The sequence below is a fragment of the Trichechus manatus genome, unplaced genomic scaffold (assembly GCF_000243295.1).
Source record: "Trichechus manatus latirostris isolate Lorelei unplaced genomic scaffold, TriManLat1.0 scaffold00017, whole genome shotgun sequence".
NCBI classification, from domain to species: Eukaryota; Metazoa; Chordata; class Mammalia; order Sirenia; family Trichechidae; genus Trichechus; species Trichechus manatus.
The window spans coordinates 19,724,943-19,739,846 of NW_004443953.1; the positions used below are offsets into that span (position 1 = coordinate 19,724,943).

The window sequence follows — 14,904 nt, forward strand, 5'->3', positions numbered from 1 at the left end:
AGTTTTACATTAATTGTCACTTTCAATAACAAATCTGAGCTGCTTTAGTTGACATATGCAATATAGTTTTTCCAAATTCATCAGCAACGAAAATAACTGAATTTGTGTTTGCTTCAACAATGAAATTTTTTTTTTCCTTCAAGAAAAGCTGCATCTCTAATAAATCCAAGCACAAATTATATATTTGGATGTAGTAGGGATGAAGAAGTAGAGGGGCTTTGTGGTTCAGTGGACACGTTATAGAAGACAAAATTTTAGACTACCAGTTCCCTACTGGTTTGGTTTAATCTCTGACCTGACTGATTGACCTTTTTATGAAAGATCTTTTTATAAAAGTCCCATCTGTTCTCAGCTTTAGTTTTCATCTGTAAAACCAATTAATAGTCATCCCTAAAACAGTCATTTTCATTCACACTCCTTTTCAGTTTTGCTTGTTTCTAAATACAGGGTTTTTCTCTTCAGCAGTTTCTCTCTGAGTAAGTATTAATGAAGAAAGAAAAATACTTTAGCAACAAGTGCTTCTCTTGCTTTCAGCTGTGGTCCCACATCCTCAACCTGGAGAAAGGACACAGAAGGTAGGCTACATACTCTAATGTCGGCAAGGGGTCCTCCTGGAAATAGGGATCCTGCAGAGCCTGCTCTGAGGTAATTCTCTTGGTTGGATCCATAGTAAGGAGTCTCTGAAGCTAGAGTAACACGTAAGAAATTAAGAGCACATAAAAAGGTTGTTTACAACATTTTAACTTTTACATTAATGTCTAACTGGATTAACATCAAATACATTTTGTTTAGCTCACGGATTGTCATACAATACACATTTATGTACAATTGGCAAATACCATCAGCATTAAAGCTCTTTTAGAATTTAAATTATTTCTTGCTGATAAATCGTTGAAAAAAATTCAGACTAGAAGTCAAGGGTGACATCTCAACACTAAAATGTTTACTTTTGCTCCCAAAACCAAAAAGAACAAACCTGTTGCCGTCAAGTCGATTCTGACTCATAGTGACCCTATAAGACAGGGTAGAACTACCCCACAGGGTTTCCAAGAAGCCGCTGGTGGATTCGAACTGCTGACCAAAAGCTCTTAACCACTGTGCCACCAGGGCTCCAATTTTTCCCCAGCACCCACCAATTTCATTTCTTTCTAAAGAGAAGGTAAATGGGATGAGGTGAGAGCTATGCTAAGGATCAGATTTCACAGTCTGGGAGAGATGCACCTACCAAGAGGAATACTTTGCTGTCAGGCTTGACCTTGTGTTTCTCCATGTATTTTATGAGGCTACTATTGGCATACCTGCAAGAACATGGACAATCACACATCACTGGGAAAACTCACACAACTGTGTATTTTTAAATGAAAAGCTCCAAGATTGGTTTTCCTAATCAGTTTTTCTATAAGGCATGTGTGTTTAAGACACTGTTTTCCATGACTAAAAAGGCACACGTTACCATATATCAGCAAATGTGTGAAGAAATAGGAATTGTTATATAATGCATGTAGAAGTTTATACTGTTAAATCACTATGGATAATAATTTTACATTAACCATTAGAGCTGAAAATATGTATATCCTATGACCCAGCAATTCCATTCCTAGCTATATACTCTAGTCTAAGACATACTTTTGCACATGTACATCAGGTTACGTGAAAAAGAATGCTCTTAGCAGCGCAGCATTTTTGTAATAGCAAAAGGCTGTACATAACTCAAATATCCATCAAATGAAGAATGGGTAAATAAACTGCTATATATTCATAGAATGGAATGTTATACAATAGTAAAAATGAAAAAACTATAGCTATATACATATGGTTGAAGGGAAAAAAGCCAAGTTGCAGAAGAAAATACACCGTATGGTACCATTTATATAAAGTTCAAAGACATATTAAACAGAACAATAATTAATTTAGACAGACATACATAGTAGTAAAACTATATGTTCCAACTCATAGCAACCCTATAGGACAGAGAAGAACTGCCCCATAGGGTTTCCAAGGAGCACCTGGTGGATTCAAACTGCTGACCTCTTAAACACCACACCACCAGGGCTTCCATAATAAAAACGGTGAATGATAAATAAAAATTCAGAAAAATGGCTACTTTTTGGGAGGGATGTAATCAGGGAGGAAGGACACACAAGGCATTTCAGTGATCTTGTTTTTGTTGTTTGTTGTCCTCTAGTTCATTCCAACTCATGGCGACCCCATGTGTGCAGAGCAGAACTGCTTCGAAGAGTTTTCAAGGCTGTGACCTTTCGGAAGCAGATTGCCAGGTCTTTCTTCCGAGGCACCTCTGGGTGAGTTTGAACCACCAACCTTTTGGTTAATAGTCCAGTACTTAACCATTTGTGCGACCCAGGGACTCCATCAGTAATCTTAGTAATTTTCTATTTCTTAGGTTGAGGGGTGGGTAGATGGATATTCATTTTATTATTCTAAATATACTATACATCTTAAGTTGTCATCATACCTATTCTTTCCTATATATGAAATATTTCAAAATAAAAAGGTCAAAAAATAAATAAGTGCATGGTAGAAAATTTAGAGAACATAGGAAAGAACAAAGAAGGAAATTAAAATAACTCACAATCAAACTATTCAGTTATAAATAACCACTGTCAAGATTTTGCTAATTTCTCTTTGACATTTTTTTCTAGTTATACACATATATGATACAAGAAACACAGGGGATTTTTTCATTCGTTTTTTAAAAATTGAGATTGTATTATATAAATTATTTTGCAACTTTTTTAACTTAATAGTTTCATAAACATTTTCCCTTGTCAAATACTCTTTAAACTTATTATTTTTAAAACCAAAAAACAAACCCATTGCCATTGTTAAACCAGTTGCCCTCAAGTCAATTCCCACTCAAGGCGACCCCACGTGTTTCAGAGTAGAACTGTGCTCCAGAGGGTTTTCAATGGCTGATTAAGAGACCTTTCTTCCAAGGCACCTCTGGGTGGACTCAAACCACCAACCTTTCTGTTAGCAGCCAAGCAAGTTAACCATTTGCACCACTTAGTTTTAAATAAATTCCTCTTTGTCTTATGCATTTATGTGGGCAGAACTGTTTGCTTAGGAAGTATGGGTTGTTCTCGCTAAACTTTTCGTATTATTTTTCTAGCTGAATTTCATTTAAAATGTACCTTCTTTTATTTCTGGTTATTGTAAACACTATCCTATAATCTGGTTGGTAAAAATTTCCATTCGGTCTTTAAATACTAAGGTAAATGTTAAGTGCCTTCATTAGTTTTCTCCAACTTTTGTATTATTGGAGTATCTTCAATTACTTGAACCACTTTCATTCAATACCCACTTGACAAGTAATTACGGAGCATGTACTATGTGCTAGGCCCTCGGGATACAGTGGTGTATATGATACACATGATCCATACCATCCAGAGGGAAAGACAAAAAAGTATTCAAAAACTAACTGTAATGCAAGGTGATCAGTGCTGACGGAAGCAGAACAGGTTGCAACAGGGGTGCAGAGGGGGAGCACCTTATTCAGACCTGGAAGGTCAGGGGAGACCTCGTCAGGGAAGTGATGCCCAGGTCAAGACCTAAAGCATAAATAGAAAGGATAAGTAGTAGGAGTTAATCTGACGAAGGAAGTGGAGAAAAGCATATCCTAGATTGAGGGAATAGCATGTGTAAAAACCCAAAGGGTAAAGAAAGCTCAGGGTACTTCGGGTACTTAAAGAAATTCACAATGCCTCGGCGGTCAAATACAAAGTAGAGAGTGGTGAGATGAAACTGGAGAAGCAGAAGCCAAGATTTCATGGGCCATATTAAGGAACTGAGAGCAAATGTGAATTAAGAGCAACTAGGTAAGTGACATGATCAAATTTGCATTTGACAGTGATTGCAGTAAAGACAGTGAGTTGGAATGAAGAGTGGAGACAGAAATACCACTTAGGAGGCCACTGAAGGATTCTAGGTGAGAGTTGGCAGTGGCCTGGACAACAATAATGGCAGAGTAGATGGAGAGAAGCAAAAAGATTCAAAGGGTATTTAGAAGAAAGAACTGACTAGGTTTGGGTGCTAGGGGTAAGATGGAAGACAGTGAGATAGAAGAAGGATTGGGAATAGCTCCCAGGTCTTTGGCTTGAGAAATTAAGTGAATCATGTGACTATTTCCTAAGATAGGAAACAGAGCGGGAGGAGAGGTACAAGGGAATAGATGAAAAGTTCAGTTTGTATGTTAATTTGAAGTATTTATGAAACATTCCAATTGGGATTCCATAAGGCAACTAGATAAATGGATCTGAAACTTGAAAAAGAGATCTGAGCAGGATATACAGATTGTATCGGCATAATTGATGGTAAACTGTGGCCATCAAAACTGAGGAGACTGTCTGGGAAAATGTCTAGAGTGAAAAGACAGCCCAAGACAGAACCCTGATTGAGCAATACCAGTGTCATCTTTAACATGGATAGAGGCAAAGGACTCTGCTGAGGACAGTGTGAAAGAGGGGCCAGAAATGATCAGCAGCATTCTCTACTTTTCTTTATGATGTCTGGTTTCATTTCAGCAAGTCATCCTGTCCTGAAATTCTGTTAAGTTGCCCAAAGGAAGCCACTTCCACCTTTCCCTCTAGGTGAGCATGTTTATTACAAATTCTTATCAGGCCACCACCTTTACTCTTCTCTTACTTCTACTCAATGTACATGTCTCCACCAGCTTGTTTTTCTCAGATCCTTCTGGCATTCTTCCTGGTTTCCTAGTCAAGCATTTCAGTCACCAATAATGACTCAGATAAAGATAAAATCAAGGCTGTAATCTTGTACTTAGACAGAACAGACGTTTAAAAGACCTACTTATCCTTCAAATTTTTTTAACTACAATCTAAACCTTGAATATATGTTAACAGTATCTAAAATATCTTCTTTAAATCACAGGCATAAATCACTGTATACAATCTAAGTTTCTGGCTTTAATTAATAATCTCCATTTGACTTTTTAAAAGATTAATTTAAATGTTCCCATTGATGTTTCAACCTATACTTACTATGGAATTACTTACGTTGTTCTTCTAAAGTCTTTTTGAAGTGTGGGGTATTCTGGCATCTTTCTAATATCTTCCCAATCTTTATCTTGGAAAAATAAATATTGAATATTGTTAACAGGAAATACTTTGCTACTCTTATAAAAATCTCCTAATCATGTTTGTTTTAAAATATACACAATATACTTAAAATATGCTTGATTTTGAAAAGGAAAATAAATTACCTGCAGGAAATCCCATGACACTAAATATCCGATCTAGTTGATCATGATGAAAGGGATTGCTTGTTTTTATATCTTCCTGACGACAGTGAAATATAGGTTCTGAAGTTAACAATTCAGCAAATATGCAACCTATTGCCCATATATCTATGAAGAAAGAAAAATAAGTTTTTGTACAGTTTTATTATATTTCCTTGGTTATAATTCCTGGGTATAAACCTACATATAAGAAGACTTTTCAGTGAAGCAATATATAAGATACAATAAGTGCAGTAAGAAAAAAAAATATATATATATATACATATGTATGATGTGAAGCACATCACCACACATCAGACTGAAAATCTTCAAAAACATTTTGTAAATTTCCTGATGAAGATAAGCTTGGGAAACTCAACTTAGCAAGCAATTACTTCCTTAGATTTAGGCAAAAGCCTTCCTAAGTACTATTAATAATTTAATCGCTGAAGCAGTCAACTGATAATCTAAAACAGGAACTGATATGATGAAACAATAACATCAACTCTGGTGATGTAATTCTTTTAAGACAACCAAATGCATAATGAAAGAGCAGAATTTAAGAGATTCTGAATCTAGACAGAATACAGACCACATTAAAAGATTTGGAAAAACTTACCTTTTGTCAGAAAGACTACCAATTTCAGTTTTTTCGACAAATTGTAAGGTCTAGAAGCTGATAAACAGTACAACTATATATAGACACTGCATGAAACCAGTAGAGACAGATCTTATCTAAACATATTTTCTTAGATGCTGTCCCACCTACCAACCTACAGGATAAAGTTAGGAATCTTTGAAAGTTTTATTAACTATTTCAAGTCACCAATTACAGATTATTCTATCAGGATTTTACACATGGAAAGACTGTAATTTATATTCTGAGACTACAATATTGTATACACAATGCATTGCCAAATGTATAAGTGAATTAATTTTTGTGAGATCACACTTGTCCACTTAAAAAATGCTGGTTAGTAAGTAATTTTTTAAAAAAGTTAACAACCCAAGGACTATGATAATATAGTATGAAAGAGTACAGTATTTAGTAGCCTACCAAATGTGGGGATCACATTCTGTAGGAAACTTAAATAAGAAATAAGTTTAACCATATCCATTAGCTAGAATTAGTGTCGGTATGCTATTTCATGAAACAAATTGCCAGATGGAACAAAACATATAGTAAGGTCTCATTTATCTGACCTCATTCAGGAATGGTTTCCTTCCATATAAGTTAGCCTTCTGGATAATGGAAGCACAGTCCTTCGATAACTATTTTTTATTATACCATTACCTGCCATCTTAAAAGTTATAAAATAGAACTTAATCATTCTTGATGATGTAACAGGGTCATCATCACCATGAACACCCATCACTAAAGAGGAGGGTAATAGTACTGTTCAGTGTCTACTTTGTAATTCTTTTCTCTCCACCACATCATGTTGGTTGTCACTCTTGTCCCTGATGTGCTGCCTCTGACAGTCCCATCTATCTTCCTGCTGGCTGCCTCTACTCTGCAGTAAGCTGGGACTACTGCGGACTCTGATACGCTGCTGATCCCACTGATTTCCGGTTTGTCCTCTATTCAAAGGACGGAAGCCAGGATCTAAATCTCCCCGTGAATTGCTAAGAGAAGGAATCTCAGGGTAGCAGGTGGGGTTAAATTCTAGGGTTTCCTGCCTCATATCAGCTTCTAATTTTAAATAGTCATTTGGCTCCTGTACCATCTATACCCACCCCTCAGCTCTCTTTTATCTAGTAATGACTTTTTAGCACATGTACGCACGTGAGCGCACACACACACACCCCTACCTTAAATGTCACTCCACAAACCTCCACCGATATTAAAATCATCAAACTCTCTTTTTTCTATCCTCTGAAAGGTGCAGTGGTTTAGAGCCTGGCTGTTAACTAAAAAGTCAGCAGTTCGAAACTACTAGCCGCTCCTTAGAAACGCTATGGGGCAGTTCTGTTCTGTCCTATAGCGTCACTGTGAGTCGGAATCAACTCCATGGCAACAGGTTTGGGTTTTTTGGGGGGTTTGAATAGAAATAATGCCCACTTCTGACATGGACCAGGCATGGAGAAGAGTGAAAGTGAGTGAACGTGTACAGACTTCTGTGTCTGCTATGAACATATTTCAAGCTCAAAGATAACTGATTTGGGGGTCCTTCTTTTTCTGTTGTTTTTCTTTTCCCCTAACTTCTACCCAGCATGGATAATTGGCTTGACTAAAATTAGAAATCAGTGATTATGCGTTTATCTTTAAGTGGTAAATCTCATTTACTGAGCAAGTAAGTTGCAATCTGGTTAAAATTCCATTTCAGTTCTTGTTACCCTGAGAAAATAGGAAATACAGTTCCTTTTCAATTCCTCCCCAATAACCTTTATTTCCCAAAAAACATATCTATTTTCATTTCAACACTAGAGCTATTAATCAGAAAATACTCATGAAACTGTGCTCCTCAAAGCGTGGGCTCTAGGACCACACACAACCGAATCCCCTAAGGGTGCATATTAAAAAATGGGCCTTGCAATGGACTTACTGTATAAGAATCTCTAGGAGTAGGACAGACTTTGGTGGGGAATCATTTAGTTTTAACAGAAAGTTTTGGCTGAATTTGTCTTTTTTTAATCGTTATCTCTCTTCTAGATACAGACTACTAGTATTTGGTGAAGGAGCCCTTGTAGTGCAGTGGTTAAGCGCTGGCCTGCTAACCAAAAGCTTGGAGGTTCAAACCTATGAGCCGCTCCATGGGAAAAAGATGCAGCAGTCTGCTTCTGTAAAGATTACAGCCTTGGAAACCCTATGGGGCAGTTCTACTCTGTCCTATAGGGTCGCTATGAGTCGGAATTCGACTCCATGGCAATCGGTTTAGTTTGGTTTTTTAGTGTTTGGTGAGAGCCCAAGACACATGGATTTCTACTGTTACCACATCCTCTACCGCCACTTCTCGCCCTGGGGTATTGCACCATCAACCACTGGCTGGTCGACGGCACCACCTGTGGCTTCCAACTACGGTCCCCCTTTCCCTGGCTTACATTCAGTTTCTTCCTGTCCTTTGATGCCTTCTGAGATTGTCTAAGGGATTTATTTTACTGTTTTCAATTGTGGGTAAAGAGAACATAAACAGAAAATGTAAATGTATAGTTATAAAAGTCTCAAAAATGCAGCCCCTCAATAAAAGTTACTCGTTGGAATGTAAATAGTCAGGCTCTGGTTTTTGCTCTTCCTTATCTTACAGCCACTCAATCCCTTCCATTTGCTTTCTGTAATTATCCTTCCTTCACTCTTCACAGAGAGCTGCCACTGCCCACTGCTGATAGGGTGTCCCTGGCAATCTCTAATCTGCTGCCTTCCTAAGGACTCAACTGCTAAGGGGAGGGGTAAGGTCAGTCTCACATCGCTCTACTGTCAAGCACACACTGGTTTTCCTCATAGTTTTGAGACAACTCAGAGGCTTTTTCCCTAAGTTAACAAAATCATTCAGCAATATTTATGAAGTACTTACAACATGTGGGCACTGTGCTAGAGTCTCAGTCCCTGGACAAAGCAGAAGTGTTCCGGGGGTCTGAATTTTACAGAACTCCTGATAAATGAGGACACTACTATATTTTAATTTTTGTTTGCCTTCTTCACCCATGGCCAAGTTAATTATCAGTCTAATCTTTCCAAATGTAAGACTTCCTTCTTAGTTAACTTGGGTGCCACCAGGTTTTTCATAAGCTTGTTTAACAAAGAAAGGATTGGGCTTACTTGTCTATATTTAATAATTTCATACTTTTAATGCCTTTATTAAATACAGCTCAAGAAAAGCAACCAAATGTAGTCAAAACTGGTATTAACCAGTAAATAGACTATTCAAAAGAAAATTTTAAAGAAATACATTTCGCAGATTCAGGTACCTTACAGAACTAGTCCTTCACTATTAACAGTTCTGTTTACTCTCTTGCTCATCTCTCTTTTCACCCCCTTTAAAGAAGTCTCTGGGCTTGAGAAGGGCTCTCTCCTCATAATCCCTCAATTTGCAGCGAAGCTCTCTGAGGACTGTACTGACCAGGTAGCAAAATCTACGATGCCTCTATTGTGAAGCAGACTTACAGAGTGTGTGTTTATAACAGGTCTTTTTAGCTTTTTTTTTTTTTTAAAAACTAAGTTAGATGGCAAGATGCTGAGCACTGCTAATCTACCCAAACTCCATCTATTTCTTACTGCTAAATGTAATGGCAAGACAGATCAGCCATATTGTTTCTTGTTTAGGAAAGGATGTGGCTGACTAACTTTTCCCCAAATAGAAGGGGCTCTCTCCAACACACTGCACTAGTCTTGTTTTTCTGTTTGTGAAGAAAACAATTCTAATCCTCTCTCCTGTTCCTTTATCAACAGCTAGGGAAGTACAAAATAAAATTTGCATGTTATCATTTCCATAGCAACTCAATAGGATCAGATACCTCTATTCTCTGAAAGAATAAGCTTTCTTCTTTTAAAAGAACCATATTCTCTTATAGAGTTAAAAGTCCAAATCTACCAGAATGTAAAATCTAGGAATATAGGAGACAACAGGACTTTTTACAAAGAGCCATTAAGTGGTTTTTACCAAGGAGCTTTATTACTATACCATTTGGTATTTATGATAGTACAATGCCAAGATAATAAATCATTTTGGACTAACTTACCAATGGCTTTTGTATAATGCCTTGCACCAAGCAAAAGTTCTGGAGCCCGATACCAAAATGTCACCACTACTGGATCCAAATCTGCTAGCGGCTTTAGAGGAGAATTGAATAATCTGGCAAAACCCATGTCAGCTAAAAAATAAAATAACATAAAAATCAGCTTGACAGGCTATTAGAATCATGCAAGTTTGACAACAACAGCTGCTAACCTTATAAGGCAGCCCTTTTCCTCCCTTTTTAACCAGTGGTCTATAACAGGCACAAGATAGGAATTACCTCATTTATCTTTAGTACTCCCTTCTGAGATAGACATCTGATTTACCCAAGGTCATGAAGCTAGTCAGTACAGAGTCAGAATTAGAATCCAGGTTTGACTTTAGATTCCTGTCTTTCAGAGACAGTTCAAATAATATTCTTAAATGTCTTTGAAATCTAAAATAGTCTAAAAGTTTCTATGATTAATTATGACTTGACCTATAGGGTCGCTATGAGTCAGAACTGATTCAATGGCAGTGGGTTTGGTTTTTAGTATGCCTATACATCTAAAAACTGACTATATCTTCATTCCGTGTGTGCTGAACTGGCTCTTACTGGCTCACAAGATCCGACTGTGCGCATCTCTCCCCAATTCTGCATTCAGTGGTACATGCTGGTGGCTTGAAAACGGCAAGGAGGGAGGATTTACATCATGGAAAACAGCAAATGCTAGAATTTGGGGATTTTTCTCCCAGAGAGTCAGTTGTTGAACATTTATTAGCATATCACTGTTAGTAATACATGTTTCCAATAGCATGCATAGAACATATAAGAGATAATTTGTTGTAATTTAGCATTTAACAAAGGCCTACACCAAATCTAACTGATATAAGAATTAGGAGCCCTGGTAGCACAATGATTAAGAGCTCGGCTGTTAACAAAAGGTTGGCAGTTTGAATCCACCACCTGCTCCTTGGAAACCCGATGGGGCAGTTCTACTCTGTCCATTTCTGAGATGAAAAGTCTTAAGGCCCAAAGGAGTTAAATGACTTTCCCATGGTCACAGGACAGTAAGTAGAGATGCCAGTACTCAAAAGAAACCATGCTATAATTTAGTAGCTACATTCTTAGCCACGGATCTGACATTTAAAAAATTACACACATGGTAACTGCAAGTGATGAAGGCAAAGTCACAAGAATGATAAACCTCCCTAATTTGAAATATACAGTATACGTAGTATATTTTGACTGTACAAGGGGCCCCGAGGTACCGTACTATAAAGTGTGCAAATAGCACATAACCGTTTCAACTATGGAGTATCATTTAATTTTAAACCAATATGCTATGATATAACACATTAACATTTTAATTTGCAGTGATTTTGTTTCTTTAGAGTTTGAATAATTTATAAGACTTTCTGAGAATGCTTTAGAAAACCCTGGTCTTAAAAAAAAAACTGTCCACGGAATCCTGTGCTGATGCCTATTCTTTCTGAAATTTCCCTACAGTAAACCAAGATATTCAAAATCACTCCATCAATACTGCACTTACTTCAAAGCACTGCCTGATATATTTAATAGATGCTGATTGTTGCTGATGGTAAAGTAATATAGTGGAATGTTGTTTCATCCATTGAAAAGCATTTTATTTTTAAAAGAAAATCTAAATTCAGTATTTCTCTCCTTATTCTCTACTTGCTTAGTTTGATCTATGCCCCACTTATTCACTGTCAGATGAAATTAAGGCCAGTAGGAAACAATGTTGTTGTTGTTGTTAGCTGCCATTGAGTCAGTTCTGACTCATAGCCACACTATATACAACAGAACAAAACACTACCCAGTCCTGTGCCATCCTCACAATCGCGATTTGCTATGCTTGAGCCCATCATTGTAGCCACTGTGTCAATCCCTCTTGTTGAGGGTCTTCCTCTCCTTAACTGACCCTCTACTTTACCAAGCATGATGTTCTTCTCCAGGGACTGGTCCCTCTTGATAACATGTCCAAAGTATGTGAGACAAAGTCTTGCCATCCTCGCTTCTAAGGAACATGCTGGCTGTACTTCTTCCAAGACAGATTTGTTCGTTATTCTGGCAGTCCATGGTATATTCAATATTCTTTGCCAACACCATAATTCAAAGGCATTAATTCTTCTTTGGTCCTCCTTATTTACTGTCCAGCTTTCGCACACATATGAGGCAACTGAAAATACCATGGCTTCGGTCAGGTGCACCTTTGTCCTCAGACTGACATCTCTACTTTTTAACACCTGAAAGAAGTCTTTTGCAGATTTGCCCAATGCAATACGTTGTTTGATTTCTTAACTGCTGCTTCCATGGGCGTTGGTTGTGGATCCAAGTAAAATGAAATCCCTGACAACTTCAATCTTTTCTCTGTTTATCATGATGTTGCTTACTGGTCCAGTTGTGAGGATTTTTGTTTTCTTTATGTTTAGGTGTAATCCATACTGAAGGCTGTGGTCTTTGATCTTCATCAGTAAGTGCTTCAAGTTCTCTTCACTTTCAGCAAGCAAGGTTGTATCATCTGCATAATGCAGGTTGTTAATGAGTCTTTCTCCAATCCTGATGCCGCATTCTTCTTCATACAGTCCAATAAATACTCTTAAAAACAATTCCTACCTGATGTATAACTTTAAAAGAGTTTCAAACTACTTTTTCAAATAATTACTAATTCATACCAAAAGTAACTAGCCTAAATATTACTAACAGCTGTTTTCCTAAAACTAGATATGAATGTTTATTTACATATCACTGTTAGTAATACATGTTTCCAATAACATGTAGGTAGGTGAAACTGTTCCACTTAATGGACAAGGGTAGTAAAATTCTGGTATGGGTGATAATTAGGCAGTATCAAATGATGAAAAAGAAGCAACAGAAAATGTCTATCACCAAGAAACTTACAAGAAGGCAAGATGGCAAAATACATGAAAATAAAAAAGGGAATAAGTACTATAAAAATGAAGAAAAGTTTCTACTGGTTTCTGCTAGATTTTAAATTCTTTAGGGGAAGGGTCTATATCTCCTACATGGTTTAATCTAGAACAATGTTTAATAAGCATTTGCAGAAGTGAACTAAATTGAAAGTGGAACATGGGCTAGATACTGAAGGATAAATCATTTTGAATAGTAAAAAAGGCAGTAACATTTTAGTAAGGCCTGGGATGGGGGCTACTAGGGAGGGGAAAGCAGGAAAGGCACAGTGTTATTTTCCACTCAACTATGCTTTTCTTTTAAGTCATAAAAGAACTATATTAAAGTGTTAAAGATAGGCATTAGTGTTACTACTTTTTAAAAAATAATGTTTTATTAAAACAAAATTTAAAAACAATTTAATCAACTAGATTGATTGTTCACCACTCCTTTATTTTTAAGCATTGCTTACTTTTATCCCTGGTTTTATCTCCAATCCTAGATAGAATTACAAACCTAAAACTCTTAACAGTAAGGCAACTAACTGGCCTGGCCAGAGTATAGGATTTATGTTGAAGAGTAATAGAGATATTTGATAGCAGTAAGGAGAAGATACTAAGTTTCAGTAACTGGGATAAATGTGATGACTGGTACAAACAAACAAGGGAGAGTGTGAGATGATGATAAATTTGCTTTGGGACAATGGAATATAGGGTGACAGCAGAGTATCCAAATAGAGATAAAGACTTCATTCAGCTAGGGTGAGAGAATAGAATCTGAGATCCAGATCTCAGAACAATTCACACAGACTCCAAGATTTTGAGGTCATAACAATTTATCAATTCCCTAAAAAAATTCATGGTAGAAGGAGGCCATGTGTCAAGCCAATGCCTACAGTGTCTTAAAACAAGAGGTTAATAAGAGTACGAGGCAATAATTAACAGAATGCAGAGGCAACAGCAAGAATGGTAGGCAGAAAAATAGAATTATGTGATGTCATATAGTCCAAGGGAGAAGACAGTCAGGTCTCAAGGCCAGGTTGGTCAGAAGAACAAATGGCTTAAGGCAGTAAAGGAGAATGGTAACTAAATACAGCCACTTGATTTGGTAGAACTGAGGTCACAAATGCCCTGTACGGAGCAGTTTCAATACAGGGATGGAATCAGAGGTCAGATATAACAAATTAGGTAAGTGGAACCAATGGGTGAGCACCATATGTTTCAGAAGTAAAGGAACAAGAGGGGGAAAGAGAAATAGAATAAATGCTAAAGAAGATAAGATGGATATAAAAAGGTTTATTTTCAGGCTGAGAAGAAGATTATGAATGTTTAAAGGTGAAGAAGAGAAACTTGAGAGGGGGAAAATGAACACATTGTAATCTGGGGAGCTTAAGTATGGGCAGGGAGATATTTGGAAACCAGAAAAAGCACTAGTAGATAGGGCTTAGGAAAAACAAGAGTCACTCTTTCTCTGAGACTGTTTCAAAGGTAGAGCTGTGCAGAGGAAAAGTGGAGGTCAGTGAGGTCATGCCAGATGGCTTGCTGTCACTGGGCAACAATGTGTGTAGGGAAAGACACTCTGGACTTGGAATTCAAGTCCTAGCTTTGAAAGCCTGAGCAGCTACAAGCTCTCTAAATCTGGTATTCCTTATCTGTAATAGCCACCACAGAGGGTGGATGTATAATAAGTGAGGTAACATATGAAAGCATGTATCACACTGTATAGTAAACTGTTTATTTTACTGTCTTACTCATGGGGCGGGGTGGGGAGGACCATCTGTTAGCTCTCTTTCACTAGTGTCTGGCAAAAAGTAAGCATTCAAAAAATGCCTATGAGAGTGTGAGAGAGAAATAGAAAGAAGCATGTCCACAAAACATTCATTCCCATATAATACGAGAAAGAGACGTGAGGAGTCGTGAGTGGCGAGGGGGAAGAAAGTGGGGGAGGGAAGAGGCAAGAGAAGGAAAGCAGCTATCAGGTGGTACTTAATTAACATCAACAAATTTTTGAATGAGTCTGAATCTCAGTAAACTCAGACCAAAGGTTTAAAGAAAGGCAAATGTTTA

The 14,904-nt window shown here is 37.3% G+C and overlaps 1 protein-coding gene across 18 annotated transcripts in view; it reads right to left on the reverse strand.

The window, feature by feature from the left end:
• The window catches only part of CDK19 (cyclin dependent kinase 19), a 209,730-nt gene that overhangs the window by 11,279 nt on the left and 183,547 nt on the right, over positions 1-14,904 (reverse strand). For all 18 annotated transcript variants that reach the window (XM_023727654.1, XM_004372464.2, XM_023727668.1 and 15 more), the window contains 5 exons: positions 9,932-10,063; positions 5,240-5,383; positions 5,034-5,103; positions 1,226-1,298; positions 589-686 (listed from right to left, as the gene is read on the reverse strand). In XM_023727654.1, the coding sequence (XP_023583422.1) occupies positions 589-686; positions 1,226-1,298; positions 5,034-5,103; positions 5,240-5,383; positions 9,932-10,063 (517 nt within the window). The remainder of the gene's footprint in view (positions 1-588; positions 687-1,225; positions 1,299-5,033; positions 5,104-5,239; positions 5,384-9,931; positions 10,064-14,904) is intronic.